The sequence below is a fragment of the Trichogramma pretiosum genome, unplaced genomic scaffold (genome assembly GCF_000599845.2).
Source record: "Trichogramma pretiosum strain Unisexual culture from Peru unplaced genomic scaffold, Tpre_2.0 scaffold10, whole genome shotgun sequence".
Lineage (NCBI taxonomy): Eukaryota > Metazoa > Arthropoda > Insecta > Hymenoptera > Trichogrammatidae > Trichogramma > Trichogramma pretiosum.
In genome coordinates this window covers 830,531-848,423 of record NW_019641652.1, presented here as the reverse complement: position 1 = coordinate 848,423, position 17,893 = coordinate 830,531, and the positions used below count along the sequence as shown (strand labels likewise).

Genomic DNA, 17,893 nt, shown 5'->3' with positions numbered 1-17,893 from the left:
GCTTTTCTTCGAAAGCCTTGGAAAAAAAAAATAATAAAATGAAATAACTAAAGTTTTGTGCGGTCGGTAAGCGACATATTTTGTCCGTGTATGCATCGATATAAATTCCAAGTAATACGTCGAACTAATCGATTATTTTTTATAAGCGAAAATAAGCTCGAGAACTCGATTTATTCATTTCTTCTTTCTTCTCTTTTTCGACCGGAGAAACGCGAAACACCTGCCGCGCAAACACGCGACTGATGAAAACGGAAAGAGAATACGAGAGCGAGCGAAAATGGAGCAAAAAAAAAAAATAATAATAATAATAATAATAGAGAGTCCGAGCTCTCACGCAGCTGCATGAAAAAAAAAGCTCCGCACGAGAAAAAGAACGTAAAGCTCGAGCGAGGCGCGCAAGTCGCTACACGGAAAACCCATCAAAGCTCTTAATTAACCGCGTAATTACGTATTCAGTTTGAAGCTATGTGTACCAGCTCACTCTCTCTACCTCTGACCGCCGCTGCGCGCGCGTGTACCTCCGAGGCACTTTTCAAATGCGATATTATCGATTATTAAACAAAAGATAATTGCAGCAGTCGTAATTCGAGATGAAAGTCTTTTATCGTTATTGTTGTTGGCTGTATCATTACAGAAGCTCATCGAGTGGGGACCCGCGCGTAATATACGTATTTACGAAAAAACATTCATTCGATCGATCGCCTCGCGGGCAAGCTTTTCCATTTATACGTTCGCGCGCGCGCAATCCTTTTAAAATGCATAAGCATATACAAAATATCTATATCGATATTATAACGCCGCTCGTGAAAATACATTATTATCTCGCGCTCTCATAATTATATATACTGCGTGAAATTCGTCGCGCGCGCGCAGTGAATATAACGCGCATTATATTCACGATCGGAACGACCCGATATTACGTGTGCGGCATGCGCTTATACCTGCACGACGACGAGAGAAAATCAAATTGTCGCTCCTCACTCAAAGTCCGTATGCACATATAGACAAAGTTTGGACTCTTTGGAGCCGCTCTATATGTATAATCCTCTGCGCATACACACACAAGATTTCTGAACTTTGCCATACTAGTAGACTATACCGCAGTGCAGTGCGACGGTATATATATAGCTTTCGCGCCCGCACACAATATATATACACGACACACACGCGCGTAAACAAGCCGCAGAGCTAGCACAGCTCTCTTCGCGTCGGGGTATATATATGAGTCTATACGGATTAAACATCAATGCCGAGAGCCCCCGAGTACGTATTATTCGAAACTATGTATAACATTATATACACGCTCGTCGGATTGCCTATTATATTATCAAACTCTTGTGCAGGCGCGACGCGCGCGTTGACACGTACCGCACTGCTGTACTGTGTGCAGCAGCAAGTTTCGAGGCATTCTCTCTCGTGTGGCTCTTATTATATACTTTCTCTCTTCGAAATCGTTTTCCATCTTATATATACGCGGCGCAAATGTTTACAATTATTTCGCACGAGCTGATGCTCGCGTCGTTCGTTTTATATACCTTCCTATTAGATGCGCGTGTATTATGTATAGCGAAACGTCGAAATGGGTTAAAAGAGAACCTCGGATAGTCTAATAGCCAATTCTAGCTTCTCTCTTCCGAGAGCAGAGAAGCTGAGAGAGAGAGAGCAAAGCAGGATTAGAACTCGAAGTGTGCAACGAGAGCGAGAGAGAGAGCGAGGCTCTATAACAACATGAAGAAGCGAAGAAGTGGGAGATGGGTGGATTAAACGTCAGATGCTTAAATTAAATACGAGAACGGGAAAGAGAGAGAGAGAGAGAGAGACGATCTTCTCGCAACTGCTTTTTCGTAATATCCGGCTAGACGTGCGCGCGCGCGAGCAAGTTTCTAGCTTCCTTTATATATATCATCCTATATATATCACGTGCCGTTTATATATCTGTATATTTGCTGTATACACATTATACTGGTACGATCTATATAGATGTAAGTACGCGGCGCCTGGACATTTACTTTTACGAGCTGGCGACTACGACGACGACGACGAAGCTCAAGCTCTCCTTTTATGCTTATATATAAAGGCCGCGTCGAAAGATTTTTTTTTTTTCTTATATAACCCGGGCCGGGTTTATCGATATTACGTGAGTGGCTAAACAACGACATATGTCTCTCATTGTCGGTATAAGACGGAAAGAGGTTTTTTTCTTCTCTATTCTGACCCTAGAGCTGCTGCTGCTGCTGCTGCGGGCGCGCGCGCATTAAATTTCCTGCGCAGCAACTCGTGACAAGCGTTGAAGGAGGTTTAGTCGCAGGGCTCGAACGATCAAGAAAGAAGGATCGAGGGGAGGAGAAAAAAAAAAGAAAGAAGAGGATAAAAGTGTGTTAAGGAAAAAGGCAATGATTAATTATACTCGGAGCGGAACTTTTCCATATAATAATTCGCGGCGCGTGACTATATATGGTACAAAACGTCGCAACGCGCACACACACACACACACGCGCGCGTAGAGCAGGAAGTATAAAACGAAAGCGGCATTAATAGAACGAGATTAAATCTAAACTTTTCGGCGAGTAAAGTATGCTAAACTTTCTTGAGCTTGCCAGGCTCTCGCGGCACGTGGACTGCGTCGAGCTTCGCCGCCGCCGTCGTCGTAGTCGTCGTCGTCGTCGTAGTCTTCCGGTAATGGTCCTTTGTAGCGTTACAGGAGGAAGAGAGAGAGATTCAATTTGCCTGCGTGCAAGACGACGTGGGAGCGAGAATGATAATAAAGACAGAATCTTTGGTGCGTATGCGTGGGTACATAATAAGCGTGTACAGTGCGTAATTTTATTATTATTATTATTATCATCGTCATTATTATTATTTTTATTATTATTTTTTTGTAGTCGACGCCAAAGCTTGATTACGTAATGAAATGCGAGTGCACGTATACAAAACCGGAGGTAACGGAGACGCGTATAATTAATTATCGTTCGCAAGCCGCCATGTAATGATACACATATACCTATAGCGCAGAATCCTCCTTGTAACATTATCAAATACTGGCGCGTGTGGCGATGTTGGACCAGCCGTGGTATATATATGGCAAGTAGTCAACTTTCCATGCAAGTATGTATCGCAGAGGAAGGGAGGGAGAGAGAGAGACCGAGAAATGGCCTCTACCGCCGTTGTAGCAGTAGACGTATATGTATATTTCTAGCTTCTATTAGATTCTACAAGCTCTCCACTCGCTCGCTCGCACATAGACGCGGTTTAGGATCTACAACGCAGCTTACCACGTGTACATAATCCTAATCCTCGTGCGGCGTACACTGGCAGTGGTATCTAGCTTATATACATCTCTCCCTCCCTTGGCATATAGCTTATTCCTCGAACGTTGATTTCTCATGGCCGGGGACCGCGCGTCGTAGTACATACCTCTATATATACGTATACTACAACGCGTATAAATACACACGCCGCTTCTCGTCCGTGCCTCGAACGCGCGAGCGAGAGTTTCTCAATTTAACCCGGGTGGCATGCATAAACGCATATTATATCTATATGCGACGTAGCGCACGGAGCCGAGCAATTTTGACGCGCGTACACATATATAGAGCTATATATTAGGTATCTCGCGAGAGCATTGAAATTCAAAGTTTTCGAGAGCTTGCGCGAGTTAATGCTGCATATAAGCTCGCGCGAGCGCGCGAGAGAGCTAATAAGGATCGATTATCAAATCGGGCACGTATAACGCGGCGCGCGTGCGTTTAATCACGAGCGTTGCGGAGCTTGCGCGAGCTTTTTTGCCGTGAGGACGAGCGAGCGAGCGAGATCGACGATTCGATTTTGACGATCAAAATGGTTATTTTGCGGAAAATAATTGCCTTTGGAAGAGATCAAAAAGTAAAGCGTATACTGTGATACTCGATCGGTCGTGCGTGCTATGAAGAGATGGTCACGAGACGAGCTTGCGCTCGTATAGTTCTATAAAGACAAGAGCTCGAAAATCGTGTAAAAATAGCACGATTTCGAGGCTCGAGCTCGAGCAGTAGTGACTCTTTTTTTCTGTATATAGACGCGCGAGCGAGGATGTGGAACGTGCACTGCAGGCGTATACGCACTCGCTTCTGTGTACGCATCGAACTTCGATGCTGCTTCATGATCTTCGTGCCGAAGAGAGAAATCATTAAAGCGTGACTTTTTCTTTATTAAATTGATAGTGGCAAGAGTTATACTGATATAGTTAGCATCAAAGAAAGTGGCTATACAGCGTCCAACAGAATTGGAGTTCCAAAAAGAAAAATTTTTTTGACGAGTATAAGAACGATTCTTAAATTGGGCCGTAGAATAATTGTCTTTTACTTTCACTTGCACACGCCTCTAATACTCATATTATACGCATCGCCAATACTCGATACTCGAAATTTTTATTTCGATTCGCATAACTTACGAGTCCCTTTAACGAACGACCAAGAAATCGTAATAGCTTATTCCGTCGTCTATACGCGTGTAACGAACGACGCACGGACATTTATTATCATAAATGCGTACAAGTATGCAGCACGCGTTACTCGAGCTCATATATAGCCTCCCGTTGCGTTGAAAACAAGACATTGCGCGCAGTGCGTGCGGGATATAGCGAGATTTCCTTCCTTTCTCTTTTTTTTACCCTCTCCCTCCCTCCGTCTCTCTTCTCTTTTGGTGAAATTTCCTTTGTCGCTTTTCTCTGCTGATTTTCCACTCTGTGCTATACAGACGCTCTATATATAGTTAGTCGCAGTGAGCGCAGTAGCTAGTTGCTACGTATGCATATAGCAGCTAGCAGCTTCAACGTTACATACGTGAAAGAACAAAGACGGGAAAAAGGAGGGTATATACGTGTGTGTGTGTGTGCGAAAAACCGCAGGGCGGATAGATAGACCGCCGCAATGCAGTTCTTTTTCCGCGCGTGTACAGTCTGGTCCTCTCAGCTGCTGCTGCTGCTGCTGCTGCCACTGCTGCTTCCACCGCTGCTGGCTCAGGCTCGAACGTCGAGAAAAAGAGTTGAACCAAAAAAAAAAAGAGAGACGGGAAAAAAAGTATTGCGCTCGCGCGTACGTACACTCGGTGTAACTTCCTCCTTTTTTATTTTTGCATGCGTACAGAGGCGCGCGCGCGTTAACGCGTATACGTGTAACGAGAAAATTGTAAAGTACAGTTGGCTTTTTAAGCGAGATGCATACACGCGCGCAGCGGGGGTGCGATGATGTGTATGTGTGCGTTACACACATATATAGTGTTAATTTTTCAGAACCCTTTGCGCGATGTGTATATAAACTTTTGCGCGCGCGAACGATCCATTACAGTGGGGTTGGTAGGTACCAGCTCGTTGCTGCCGCTGTAAGAGTATATACCGTCCGCAGCCCGAGCTTTTACCGCAGCGGCGAGCTTTACACACAAACGCACGAGCACAGAGAGAGCGAGTAACGGTGCTTGGCGGGATTGGATTTAAATATTTTCGACGGATAGTTTTCAAAAGTATTTCACCCGCTTTTACAGCGGCCACGCGAGCGATCCACGAGCATATAATTGCGCGCGCCCGGCGCACACCAGTAGAGATAGATGCGATCTTCGCAGAGCTTTTTTACGTTGAAAAATCTCGCTCGCGCCGAGCTTCAGCCAGTCGGTCAATCAGTTTTTTTTTTCCGCACGATGAAGGGAAAAGAAAAAAAAACAGCAACCAAAAAAAGGAGCGTCTAGTACCAAGCGAACGCAACATCCTCGATTGAAAAAGTACAGCGGTATAGTTTTGAAGCATCGGCCGATGCGCGTGCTCGTCACGCATATATATACGGTACGTCGGAGTTTTATATGGCTTATATATGCGCGCGTAATCCATGCACGTTCGGAAACGACATCGACGACATAGACGCGGCGCGTATTATATATCCAGTACGGCACAAGTTTTAATTGTGTCTCGCTCGAGTGAAAAGCTCTTGTGAATATATATACCTTACTGTAACGCAGGTACGCACTTTCGCAAAACTTCGAGTACGTCTTACGCTTTGTACATCGCTGCTGCTACTTCTGCTGCTGCTACTCCCGCTGTGTATTTTACGAAACAAAAATAGGGGGATGAAGTCGTATAAAAATAAAACGACGAGTTATGCGCGCAAACCAAGGCAAATTTACATTGTAAAAGCTCCGCGCGCGCGTTAACTATTACGGACGGGCTCGAGGTATGTATATAATAATGTCGTGTAGTATCTGTATCTTTCTCTCTCAATCGGCGCGGACGAGGAAAACTTTTTAAACCCGCGCCGCAACGACGACCGAAAAGTTCATTGGGCAAAACGAGCTTCACTTAGTCCCGCTATTTACGAGGCCCCGACGCCGCCGTGCAAAGGACATTTTTATACTTTCAAATGTATATCGCGGGCGCGCTCATGAAATGCAAAAACGGAGATGGGGTGAGAGAAGGGGGGGTAATTTGCTTGTGTAACGAAGGAACAAGTTTTTTTGTACGCATAGAAATATGAGTAGTCCTTAATAGCCAAGAAGTAAGCAAGAGTACATAAAGTAAGTATAACACGACTATGTCCGCAAAAAGTTAGCGCGGCAGCGCAGCCTCGGTGGGATGGGGGGGCAAAAGCACAAACTTTGCGATAAATTAGAAGGGCTTCATTATCATTCGATTTAATACACTTTGCCCCAGCTCGACTATATACATATAGAGGAAGTTGGAGCTTGGCGGCGGCGTCGAGTCTCACCTTGACCATTATACTATCTGTAAGCGCTCGGCTGCAGCAGCTCGAAATTGTAAACGCGAAGCCAGAAGAAGGTACATAATAATATAGGTATAGAGGTGCTTCGAAGTTACTCAGGGCTCCTATTATAGAGATATATATATACAACGCCCGCAAGGCTCTCCTTACAGCTTTACTCGTCGTGTCGACGCGACGGCTCTTCTTCTCTTTATACTGCGCGACTGCAGTACGGCGGTATATATAGATATACACGAGCGTATAAATCGCCGATTCTCATTTCTCTCTCTCTCTTCTCTCGTTGTAGATTCTTCGAGTAGATTGACCGGAGAACGGCTTAATTCCCCCAAGCGCGACGCGCGCACCGAGAAAAGGAAAGAAAAGAAAGGAAGCAGGAGGATGAGAGTAGTAAGGGAGAATATATAAGAGAAGTTACTGCGCCGGAGTCCGACACGGGTTTCGAGAGAAATCGATTTTATCCCGCACTCATCAAGGAGCTGGTCTAATATTGACCCGTGTGCACAAAATCGCTTAATGGTAATAGAAAATCGCCACGCGTGTATAGGCCATTGAAAACGCTGAAAGCTCCAAAGCTCGTGTATATATCATTTACGTAGGTCGATTGAAACTTGGGCGATGATCGCGCAAACGAGCTGGTGTAAGCGCAAATTCAAATGTACAAAGCAAAAACCTTTCACGTTTTACGTACGATACTCATGGCAAAGGGTTCACGCGCGGTGTATACACAATTAAGTTTCGCGATTCAAACATTTATATGTAACAGCAGCCGAGCGATTGGCACTTTGGACTCGCGTAAGCGCACCGCGGGCAGTACTCGAATTTATACCAATAAAATTTGCGCTGCAGCGTGAGCCGTAATACATCTATATGGGCACGATATAAAGCTGCGAGTGTGCGGGCGCAATCGCGAAGCGATACTACACCTCTACGCGGCCGCACGCACGGCACAATAATAATGCACGCGACTGTAAAGTTTGAAGATTCACTGCTGCGTGCAGCAGCGGCAGCGGCAGTAGTGAACCTCTCCCCGCGCGACCATTAAAAGCCGTGCCCCGCTCACGTGCAGTGCAGTAGTACAGTAATAGCTCCGCGGCGCGTTATAGTGGCCGCCGTCGTGCACCGTACTACTATTACAACGCGGGCACGCGTGCACGAGCTATTTTAAACGACAAATACAGTCGTCCGCACGCGGCGCGTGGTTATTATTGTCTCGTGCGAGCGCGCGCGAAAACGTTTTAATATTTTTGTTTGAAGAGCGATTCGCTCGCCTGTGTGTGTGTAGAGGCTCGTGCGTTTCGTGAAATAGTTAAAATCGACGATGGCACTGGATATAAATATTTTTTTTTGCGTGATTTTTTTGAGTTAACGAGAAGAAGGAAAACGTGTAAATGGTATCTATTTTTAATGCTATTATGACGCGTTATGATGGGTATCATTTGGACGATTTTCGTCCTCTTGTGAAAATCGGTTGGGAAATCATCCGAAAAATGTAGCCGCTATACCTGGGATGATAACAATTTGTGGTCCATAAGAGCCCATGTCATTGGACTTGAGCCTACACCTGTTTTTCTTATACGTTCAGATTACAGATGCGGGCTGATAAGTACCCACACAATTTTCGTGGAATATATGTACCAAACTTTATTTTTTTGCGTTCAGAATCAATTGTGACATCTAGCGGTTGAATCCGAAGTTCGATACCAATGAGCGCATTAATGGGGCTATCTTATGAAATTGAAACACCCAGAAAAAGAACTTTTCTAATTATTTTATTCAACTTAACTAATGTTTCGTCTGACAATTGACATCCAAACATACGTACGATCTAAAATTTCCTGAAAAAATTCATCTACAAGATTTTTGATTGACCACATAGGGTATTAACATTATTAAAATAAACTCAGTAAGCAATTACTCATTATTACTTATTGTAATAATATATTTTTTTTCTCTAAACTCTAGTTTACTCTTCACTTTTGTTTAACGTTGCATCTGTACTAACATTTTTTCGTAAAAGTTACCGAAAATCAATAGTAAATCCAACGTTTCTCACTTGCGAAAAACATATGACTTTGCATACGTAGGTCGATCTCCTAACGACGCTCATTGTCTAATCGATTCGAAAAGAAAAATCTACGCCCCCGCCTGGCATCTGTACAATACACAGTATATATCGAGGCATGCACACATTCATCCGATCGTCAACCATTCACCCGTCGATTGTGTATGCAAGAGGATCGATTTCCGTATCGCTGCGGAACACACGCGTTCGCACACACGTACGAAAAAATATATAAATATATTCCAACTGCCTTCGCTTATGTACCATTTTATATGCATACTTTTTTTTACTTTTTTACTTTTTTTTTGCCCGACTCTGTGTTCCGCTGCGCAGCAGCATGTTGCCTCGTTTTTTTTTTGTCGCATCGTGGCACATGCACACGCACGCCTCGCAGAGAAGTGTGCGCCGCGCATCGGGCAAACAGGGCGCGTGTCTTGTTATTTTTTTCTCATTGATCCATGCTCTATATGTGGGCGAATCGTTTACCCCAAAAGTTCCGGTGGCGAAGGAGCCGAAAAAGAGAGCAAAATAGCGCAATGTATTCACTTGACTCGATGGACACGTTTCCTCTTCGTCGATGCGTATCGATATGCGATAGAAAATGAAGCCTTTTCACGCACCTTGTATACGAGCTTCCTTTTGTTGCATACACATCATTTGTAACGACCAAAGTGAGCGTACATACAAATATGTTTTGTTGTTTTGTCGTATATATCGTCACGACGCGACGTACTACGCGTCGCGCCCAATGTGCAACTCATAATTAATTATTCTCGCTGTTCGATCTTAGTTCGATCTCGGTATACATACAAGCATCGCCGCCGACGATCTGCGAAACGTCATAAGATTGATTGAGCTACCTATATATTACATTCGCGGAATGGAATCGTAAATGCGCGCGAGCCGCGTCGAAGCTTTGAAAAATAGGATATGGATTTTTTGACAGCTTCGCTGCGCGCGCCAAGCGGCTAATAGGATTAAATCTAGCTCCAGCTTCCACTGCTGCCGATGCCGAGTCGGCCCAGGGGCTTTATTCCCCCCGTTTTCAGGCGCGGTGAAAAACTTTTTTGTCCGCTCGCGATGCGTGTGGTGGCCACCGGGGAGGATAATAAGCGCCGTGCCGTTATTACAAAAAAAAAAAAAAAAAANTATTAAAAAAAAAAAAAAAAAAAATCAAAAACTTTTGACGCGCGCGTATATTTCGCAAGACTAATGGCTATGTTTTTTGGAAAATATATATGAAAAGAAAAAGCCAAAAATAAAAAAATTCGTCCGTGTCCGTCTCTCTCTCTCTGCAATGAATGGAAAAAGGGATATTTAATAATCGCGCCCGGGCGCGCGCGTCTGTAAACGTGACACGCGCTGATGGGCGTATATTGTATCGATAAAGCGCATTTGATTGTTTGACGAAATTAAAAACTCCGCGAGGCGCGATCGTGCGTGCGCATACGTATACAGACGCGCGCGAATCAACCCATATTGTTACGCGCGCAGCGAGTTTTCACCGTGAAAGACGACAAAAAAAAAATAAAAATAATAAATAGTAGCGCCGCGCGCGATAGTCCGGTTGTCACTGCGCGCAGTTTTTTTTTACGAGTACACTCGTGCACACACGCGGGTATACGCGTTATATAGCATAAATACAAACGATCGAGCGTGGAAAAAAAAATCATAAAAATTGATGGATATAAGTGTTTGCTCGTGGGTCGTACGCAAACACCATTTGCCTGAGCTCGCGCGCTCTTACGCGCGTCCGTGTACAAATCATTTTTTGCCTTTACTCGAGATCTCGATCCGTAATATAAAGAGAGCGAGCTATATAATACGGATATCAAGAATTATTCGCCGCGGTAAAATAGCGTAGTTAATTGCCTACGGATCTTTACAGTAACGAGCGTTAGGGATATAAATTTTTAGATTATTTATCTTAAGAGAAAAAAATGAAACGAGTCTCATACTTACGTAGATAGCTGCGAGTGTAACGGCTATCCTAGATGTGCGCGCAATAAAATGTATGTACACTCGTGTCTATATCGACGCTGTTAAGGAAGACTAGCACGTTTACATTTAAAAATGTATAGAAACGTGCTACTCTTCCTTAACAGCGTCGATATGCGCATCGCTATTAAGACTAATAAAAATAATGGAAACTCCTGCTAAGTAGCCCATGAAACGCAAGACGTTTTTATTCCCCGCCCCCTGCCCCCTTTTCCTCTTGTATTCGAGTGTTTTCTCGATCGCGGAAATACCCTTTTACGTCGATGAGAGCATACGCCGCGCTCGCACTCGTGCGTTAACCCGAGTTGAAAGTTCATGCGTAAATATTCATTGAAAATCGGCCGGCAACTTTACCGTTGCGATATAAGCGTAATTTTAAGATGAATTGCCCGTCACTTTTCAGCGGCTTATATAGTCTGTTTTTTTTTTTTATTACAAAGGTGAAATCGATATATAAATACAAAAGGGTATAGGTCGCCTTTACGCGGCGATGCCCACGCGCGTCGATCGCAGCAGCGCCGCATCCAGCTCGACGCGTATCACATAAAACCGTATACGCGAGTCGTTTGCGGAGAATAATTTATTAAATCACGCGCGTTGCACCTTATCGTTCGGGGGGCCTTTATGGTACCCATCGCTCTCCTGCACACGCGTATACATATATGTATAAAATATCCCTCGTATATATACATGGAAAAAAAGGGGATTATGATGGATTATACCCAAGCGAAGCTCGAGCTGTGCGCGCTTGAAAGCCCGCCCAGTATATACGTGTATAATATAATACATATAAAGCGAAATATAACGCTTTAATCGCATCGCTGCGTCCTCTCTTTGGTCGCTGGCTCTCGTTTTTTCTTTTTCGTTCGTCGGAAATTTCCGCGGAACTAAGTTTGCGCGAGAGCAAAAAAAAAAAAAAAATAAGGGAGACGAAGCTTTTATTACTCGACGATTATTCAGCGATTTACGTATGTGTCCGTGTGACGATGATCGTTCAATGAAGCGCGGATTTGACTAACGACCTGGAATTCGTACTTATCTCTCTCTTTCTCCTTTTACTCTGTTGCAGCCAAACTCGACGGCGTCAAGACCTACATGAGAATGAGGCGCGTGCCGAATCATCTGCAAGTCAAGGTCATCAAGTGGTTCGATTATCTCTGGCTGACGCAAAAGTGCTCGGACGAGGAGAAAGCCGTCAGCTGTTTGCCAGGTCAGTCTCAGATTATTTTTTTTCTATATTAGTATATTACGCAGGCATAAATCTTGTTATCGAAGACGTTACCATTTTTTATTTTTTTACTCACTGCGCATGGTAATAAAAAGAAGAAACCATCGATTTTTTTTTTATTCAAAATCCAAGTTGGTCTCACGTGGCTTGGCTAAACTTCTGATATCTCTTCAACAGCTCGTAAAGCTGTGAGCTCGCACAAACGACTATATATCGCCTTCATATAGCGCAAGAACCGCACTAATAAATTTGAGTTGCAAAAATCTTTTTAACATAATCCCTTGCTCCAGACCATTAGACTACTAGTTTATGGCCTACAAACAATAACAAAACGCTTTAGAGCCCGACGACAGATGTCTAAATCTTGTCTACAATTGCCAATACCTATTTTCGCCGATTTTCCACGAGTAATTCTCCAACATTGTCTAAAGCTCTCATACCGTAGGAAATAAAGTCTAAATAAAGTAATCGTGTTAGTGAGTGTCATAAAATGGTATTTCGTGTAACGAATGAGGAAAATTGAGAATCGTGCACGTATAATTATACTGCCGTATAAATCGAGTACAATAATAATGCAAGGGCCAAGATTTCGAAAATTTCGAGTCTATTGTATATGCAATGCCATTTTGAATGACAAACATGTAATAACATAATCGTCGAGGGGCAGCAATCAGAAGTAAAACGTTTTTATTTCGAAAACAAGAAACAAATTGGAATAAACTGAAGTTAACAGTAAGTGGAAAAAATACGCATGAAAGGAATTATAAAATAAATTCGATGGTGATTACGTTACTGTAAATTTTATTCTAGTTATGAAAGTTTTCAATCATCAAATTATGCAAAAAATAATTTTTTTTCTACTTCAACGGAATATTTTTTGAGGAAAAAATGTAGAAAAACTAACAATTATAGTTTTAATATTTTTATGTTCTCCGAATGACGTACAACTTTTATAAAAAAGTCACGTTTACAATAAAATATTAGCTTATAAATGCACTTGAGTAAAATATTCTGATATTATTAGCAAGTTTCGATCTTATTAAGTTCAATATTCAAGTTGTATTAAGGCGACTCGCACACCTTGGAATTGAATTTTTCTTCATTTCATTTTTGAGTGAGATTTTTTTCTTGGCATTGCATTTTTTTAAATTTCTAAATTTTGATTTTCCACTGAAATTACTTCAAATTGAATTATTTCTTCTTTTGCGTTTTACCGTAAGTTTTAGAGTGAACCGATTGAGCTGCACACGGCCCGGGTGGCGTAAACTTCTGTGGAACATCAATGGTTACGATCGAGACCTTGGCTGAGGTGATTGGAACCGTAGGTTACTCTGCAAAAACACTTTAGCATAATTTTGCACGATGGCTCAAACGGTTTACTCTAAAATATATGGCAATTTAACTCATTAAAAAAAAAAGGTTTACCAAAAACGCGAAAATTTGTAGTTAAAAAAATGCAGTGTGAAGTAGAAGCAAAATCCGTTCTAAAATGAAAAATGAATCGAATTTTAAGGTGTATATGTGCCCCTTTCAATTTTAGCAGTACTTTTGAAAAGTAATAACGATGATAGTTCACTATTCAGTTGCAATTTTCATCTTCATAATCATCGGCGATGTATTTTTCACTTGTCAAAGTCGAGAAATAATGTAAGTACGATAAAACTTCATAAGATTTCATCAATAATAACTCTTAAAATACTTTTGTTGCAAAGTAACAAAAATAAGGACTTCCTTGAAAAGTTGAAAGATATTTTCAAGGTAGGGAATGTGGTCAGAAATTACGACTCCTTCCGTTTAGCGTTAATGTGGCCTCAGACCATCTGTTGGTTCGAAAAACACAAAAAAACAGAAGACCTGCTGAAAGCGATCAATAAGAAGTGCTCCGAATGTGAAATACCAACATTGACAAATTGGACAATTCACGGGTTGTGGCCACACAAAAAAACAGGCGACGACCCTCGAAAACTTGGTAAAAAAATAACGGAAGATGATGTCGCGTCTTATTTGAAACAAAATAAAAAATTGGAGCGTGAACTAAACGAAAAGTGGCTTTCGTACAGTTACACACCTCACAACGAATTCCGAAGAGATGAATATAACAAACATGGCCGTTGTTCAATTGACAGAGAAGACATGCACAACGCGGTAACGTACTTCGGAAAAACCGTAGAACTTTTAGACGAATATCAACCCTGGAAGTATTTTAGGAACGATATCAATCCGGGTTATGAGTATCCGCTAGAACAATTTAAGTTCATTCTAAAAACGAATCTGGGAAAAACTCCGTACATCGCCTGTTATAGAATGGTTCGTAAAAGAGATGAAGCTTACTATTTAATACTGATTTTCATACTTCTTTGCTCGAATTACAGCATAATGGATTTAAAAAAAAACAGTACATCCGAGAGATACGTATTTGTCTGGGCTTAGACTTAAAAGCGATTGACTGCCCGTTTGAAGGCAACTGCGTGGATGATACGCTAGTTGAAATGCCGGAGGTGAGGCCACCTTGTTAACTAGAGCTTCAAAGCTATCACAAGAATTTTCTGAAAATTATGAAAAAATTAATATAATAAATAAAATAATAATATAATAAAATTAAATAATTCATTACTTGTAGACACAAATCACAAGAGTTCTTATAATTATTATATTCAAAAAAATGGTATCACCAGTGAAAAAATTGAAAATTTATTAACCTAATCATTACCTAAATTACGCGACGACCTAAATTAACCTAATCATTGAAAATTAAATGAATCTAATCTGTTTATTTATTTATTTATTTGATAGAATCGAAACCGCGTACTTGAGCAGCTTCGGATTCACAGCTTAAACTTGAATAAAAATCGTGAGAGGATATCTCTACGAGATGCTAATGTATAAACATTTCAAAAATGCAGTACATACACAAAAAACGATTTTTCGGAAATGACAAAGATTAGTAGACCCATCGAATGTCCAGTTTAACATACGTTGCGCGCGTGCCGCGTCGACGAAATATTTTATACGTCTTCTCTTCTTCTTTTCGTTATTTTTTTTTTTATACGGCTATTCCCCAAAGTATAAATTAGCATCCAAAGAGATTTTTGCGCGAAGAACAACACGTATACGTTTCGCGCCGCGAGGAATCCTTTTCGTTTTATATACCGTCTGTATTTCGCTCTTCGAGCGCGGACGCGCGCGTAAACAACGTAAAGCTCGAATGCGCGCGTGAGCGAGTCGTAAAATTTTCCCGTAGCTCAGTGCTCGACGCAATTTAATGGATAGAGACACACTCGCGAATTCAGCTCGTGTCTCTTTGTACTGAAACAAAAAAAAAGGGGGGGGGGTGGAGAGAGAGAAATGACACGAAATTTCATGATAATATACGATTGACTCCGATTAAGAGAGTTATGAACACAGCGAAATCATTCAGCCGAAAAGCGTACAAAAAAAAAGAAGGAAAATTATCTGTGCAATTTTACGCGCGGATCGTGGTGGCTCTGCGCGCCCCTTACATAAATCCTCTCTGCAAAGCCTCCTCCGAAAAAAAGACAAAAAAAAAGGAGAGAGACCCACTTTACAATCGTATATTTATAAGCGTGACAGGCATTTATTACGTGATCTCTCTCTCTGGGCCGCTCGGATGTGGAGCGTGACGCGTGTATCGTTGCCGCTCGCGGTTATTTCGCGCACTAAAGAACAAAAGAACTCATTTCGCAGTGGTACATATACACGTACGTAGATAAAAATTCACGACAAAAAAAAAGATAAGGAGAGATCTCCCGTTTACGATCGACCTGTGATCGGATCTCTCTCGAAGACGCGCGACGACATTAACGATTTTCCGAGTACTTAAACCGTCAAACGTTTATGCGGGCTCGTTTTTCACGCTTCGGATTTCATTAGATGCGCCTTCCATCTCCGCGCTGTATATACTCCCCTCTGTATTATAAATTATATTCTCGATGTGCGCGATGAATACAAAAAAAAAATATATATATCAACCGTAAACCGCTGCTGCGCGCAACGATGATGCATAAAAGCTGCATCGTCAGCGTCGTAGTGTCGCGGTCGAGATTCATTTTTAGCTCGATCGTTATTATTACGATTTCGTTCAAAACTGGAGCATACGCATATTGTATACGACCCTTATATTGTTAATCCCAGTTCTTGAATGGGTAATCCTTTTGTTTCGTTCTCGCGCATACGTCGTGTATTAGCTTCGTGGCTCGTTCTCGCACGCTATAGTTCTCTTAATTCTTAATTCAATCAAAGCCGATGGATTAATCATAGTAATTTCACCCGCGTGTCTGCTGATGCGTGCGTGTGTATGGCTTATACTCGCGGCGTACGCCGAAAACACGACGCGCGCAATAAATCACGCCGCGAGTTATACATATTATGCGTAGCGGTATACGATTGCCTAAAAGCAGAAATCTAATATCGCGAGCATAAATTATAACAGCGCGCGCATAAATCACACCCCCGGTTTGTCACTTATTTACTGCAATTTATACGTTTGCGATCATCGTGTATGATATTTTTAACATCGAGACACGGTGGAGCTGTGATCGTCGTACATTTGCAATTTTCCTTCGTTTTCTATCTCCCTTTCGCAACGTAAAAAGCACTAATTTTACACGCTTTTATTATTCTTTCTTTTCCTCGTCGTAAAGAGAGAGAGAAGGAAAAACGAAGCAAAGTAGCATAATGACGTTCTTCGAGATAAAGTTTAACGCGTTATCAACTTTTATTCTTTATATTTCTCGTCGCTGTAGTCGTCGGTACATCATAAATCTGACGAAATATTATTTTCTTCGCCGTACATAATGCAACTAACGACCCGGCGGCGTTACGATTATTATTCTCCTCGTTTTGCGAGGGAAAAAGGAAATTCTCGTCGTCGAGAGTCGGAGCTTTTTTTGCCGTTGAACAATTTTGAGAAGACGAGCAAGCTCGATCTTGAATAAAAAAAAGTGGCACGTTTCGATAAGTTAAGAAATTAAAAATCAGATTTATTATGCGTGCGGGTGAGAAAATTCAACAACGAGCTTGCAAAAACGTCGCACAATATAAACGCTGCGTCATATGGTGTTGAAAAAAGACGGGTGTAGGAGGAGAGAGAGAGAGAGAGAAGGTGGGTTAAAAAATGACATCGAAGCGCGAGAGCATAAAGGGTGAAAAGGCACTTAGAGAAAAAGAGATCGGCGAAGAGATTCTGTATGCTATATATGCCCGAGTAGCGTATACATTGATGCGAACATAATACAACTATGCGTGAATACGACGTGTATGCGTGCCATGTATTTACGTGTGTGTGTGTGCGTGTATGTGTGTACACGCGCGTGTATATAAGAAGCGAAGAGAGCGAGCAGTGCGAAAAAAAAACTTATTTTAAAAGCTTTTTCGCGTCGAATGAGAAACAAAACGAAGAAAAATAAAAGGGAAGAAGGAGAGAGAGAGAAAAAGAGGAGGGTGTTTTTATAATTTTTTTTCTCTCTCTTTTTTCGTCGTCGTCGAGTCAGTAAGTTGCCAAGCGGGCGCGACGTTAATTATTACAAGCTCGCGTATATACTATGGTTATGGAATGCTCGTTGAACCAAGAAAATGAGTATACGGCATACAGGTGGGCCGAGGCTGGCACTCGTTACACGAAATGGAAATATATTTTTCTGTTTATATATTTGCGTGTGTATGTAAATATTCTTACGTGATTCGAGCGCGTTTATGGACGACGCAGAGCGAGGCTTTATATAAAACTGCTTTAACGCGTGCGCGCAGCGGAGTAAATAACATTCGTTTCATTGAACTCTTGTGTGTGTGCGTGTGTGTGAGCGCTGGGATGCACGCAAGGGGGGATGATGGGGGGGGGGGGGG

The 17,893-nt window shown here is 42.1% G+C and overlaps 1 protein-coding gene across 1 annotated transcript in view; it reads left to right on the top strand.

Moving 5' to 3' along the window:
* The window catches only part of LOC106656392 (potassium/sodium hyperpolarization-activated cyclic nucleotide-gated channel 1-like), a 93,044-nt gene that overhangs the window by 53,886 nt on the left and 21,265 nt on the right, over window positions 1-17,893 (top strand). Inside the window, exon 7 of the mRNA XM_014377343.2 lies at window positions 11,873-12,013. Coding sequence (XP_014232829.1) covers window positions 11,873-12,013 — 141 coding nt within the window. The remainder of the gene's footprint in view (window positions 1-11,872; window positions 12,014-17,893) is intronic.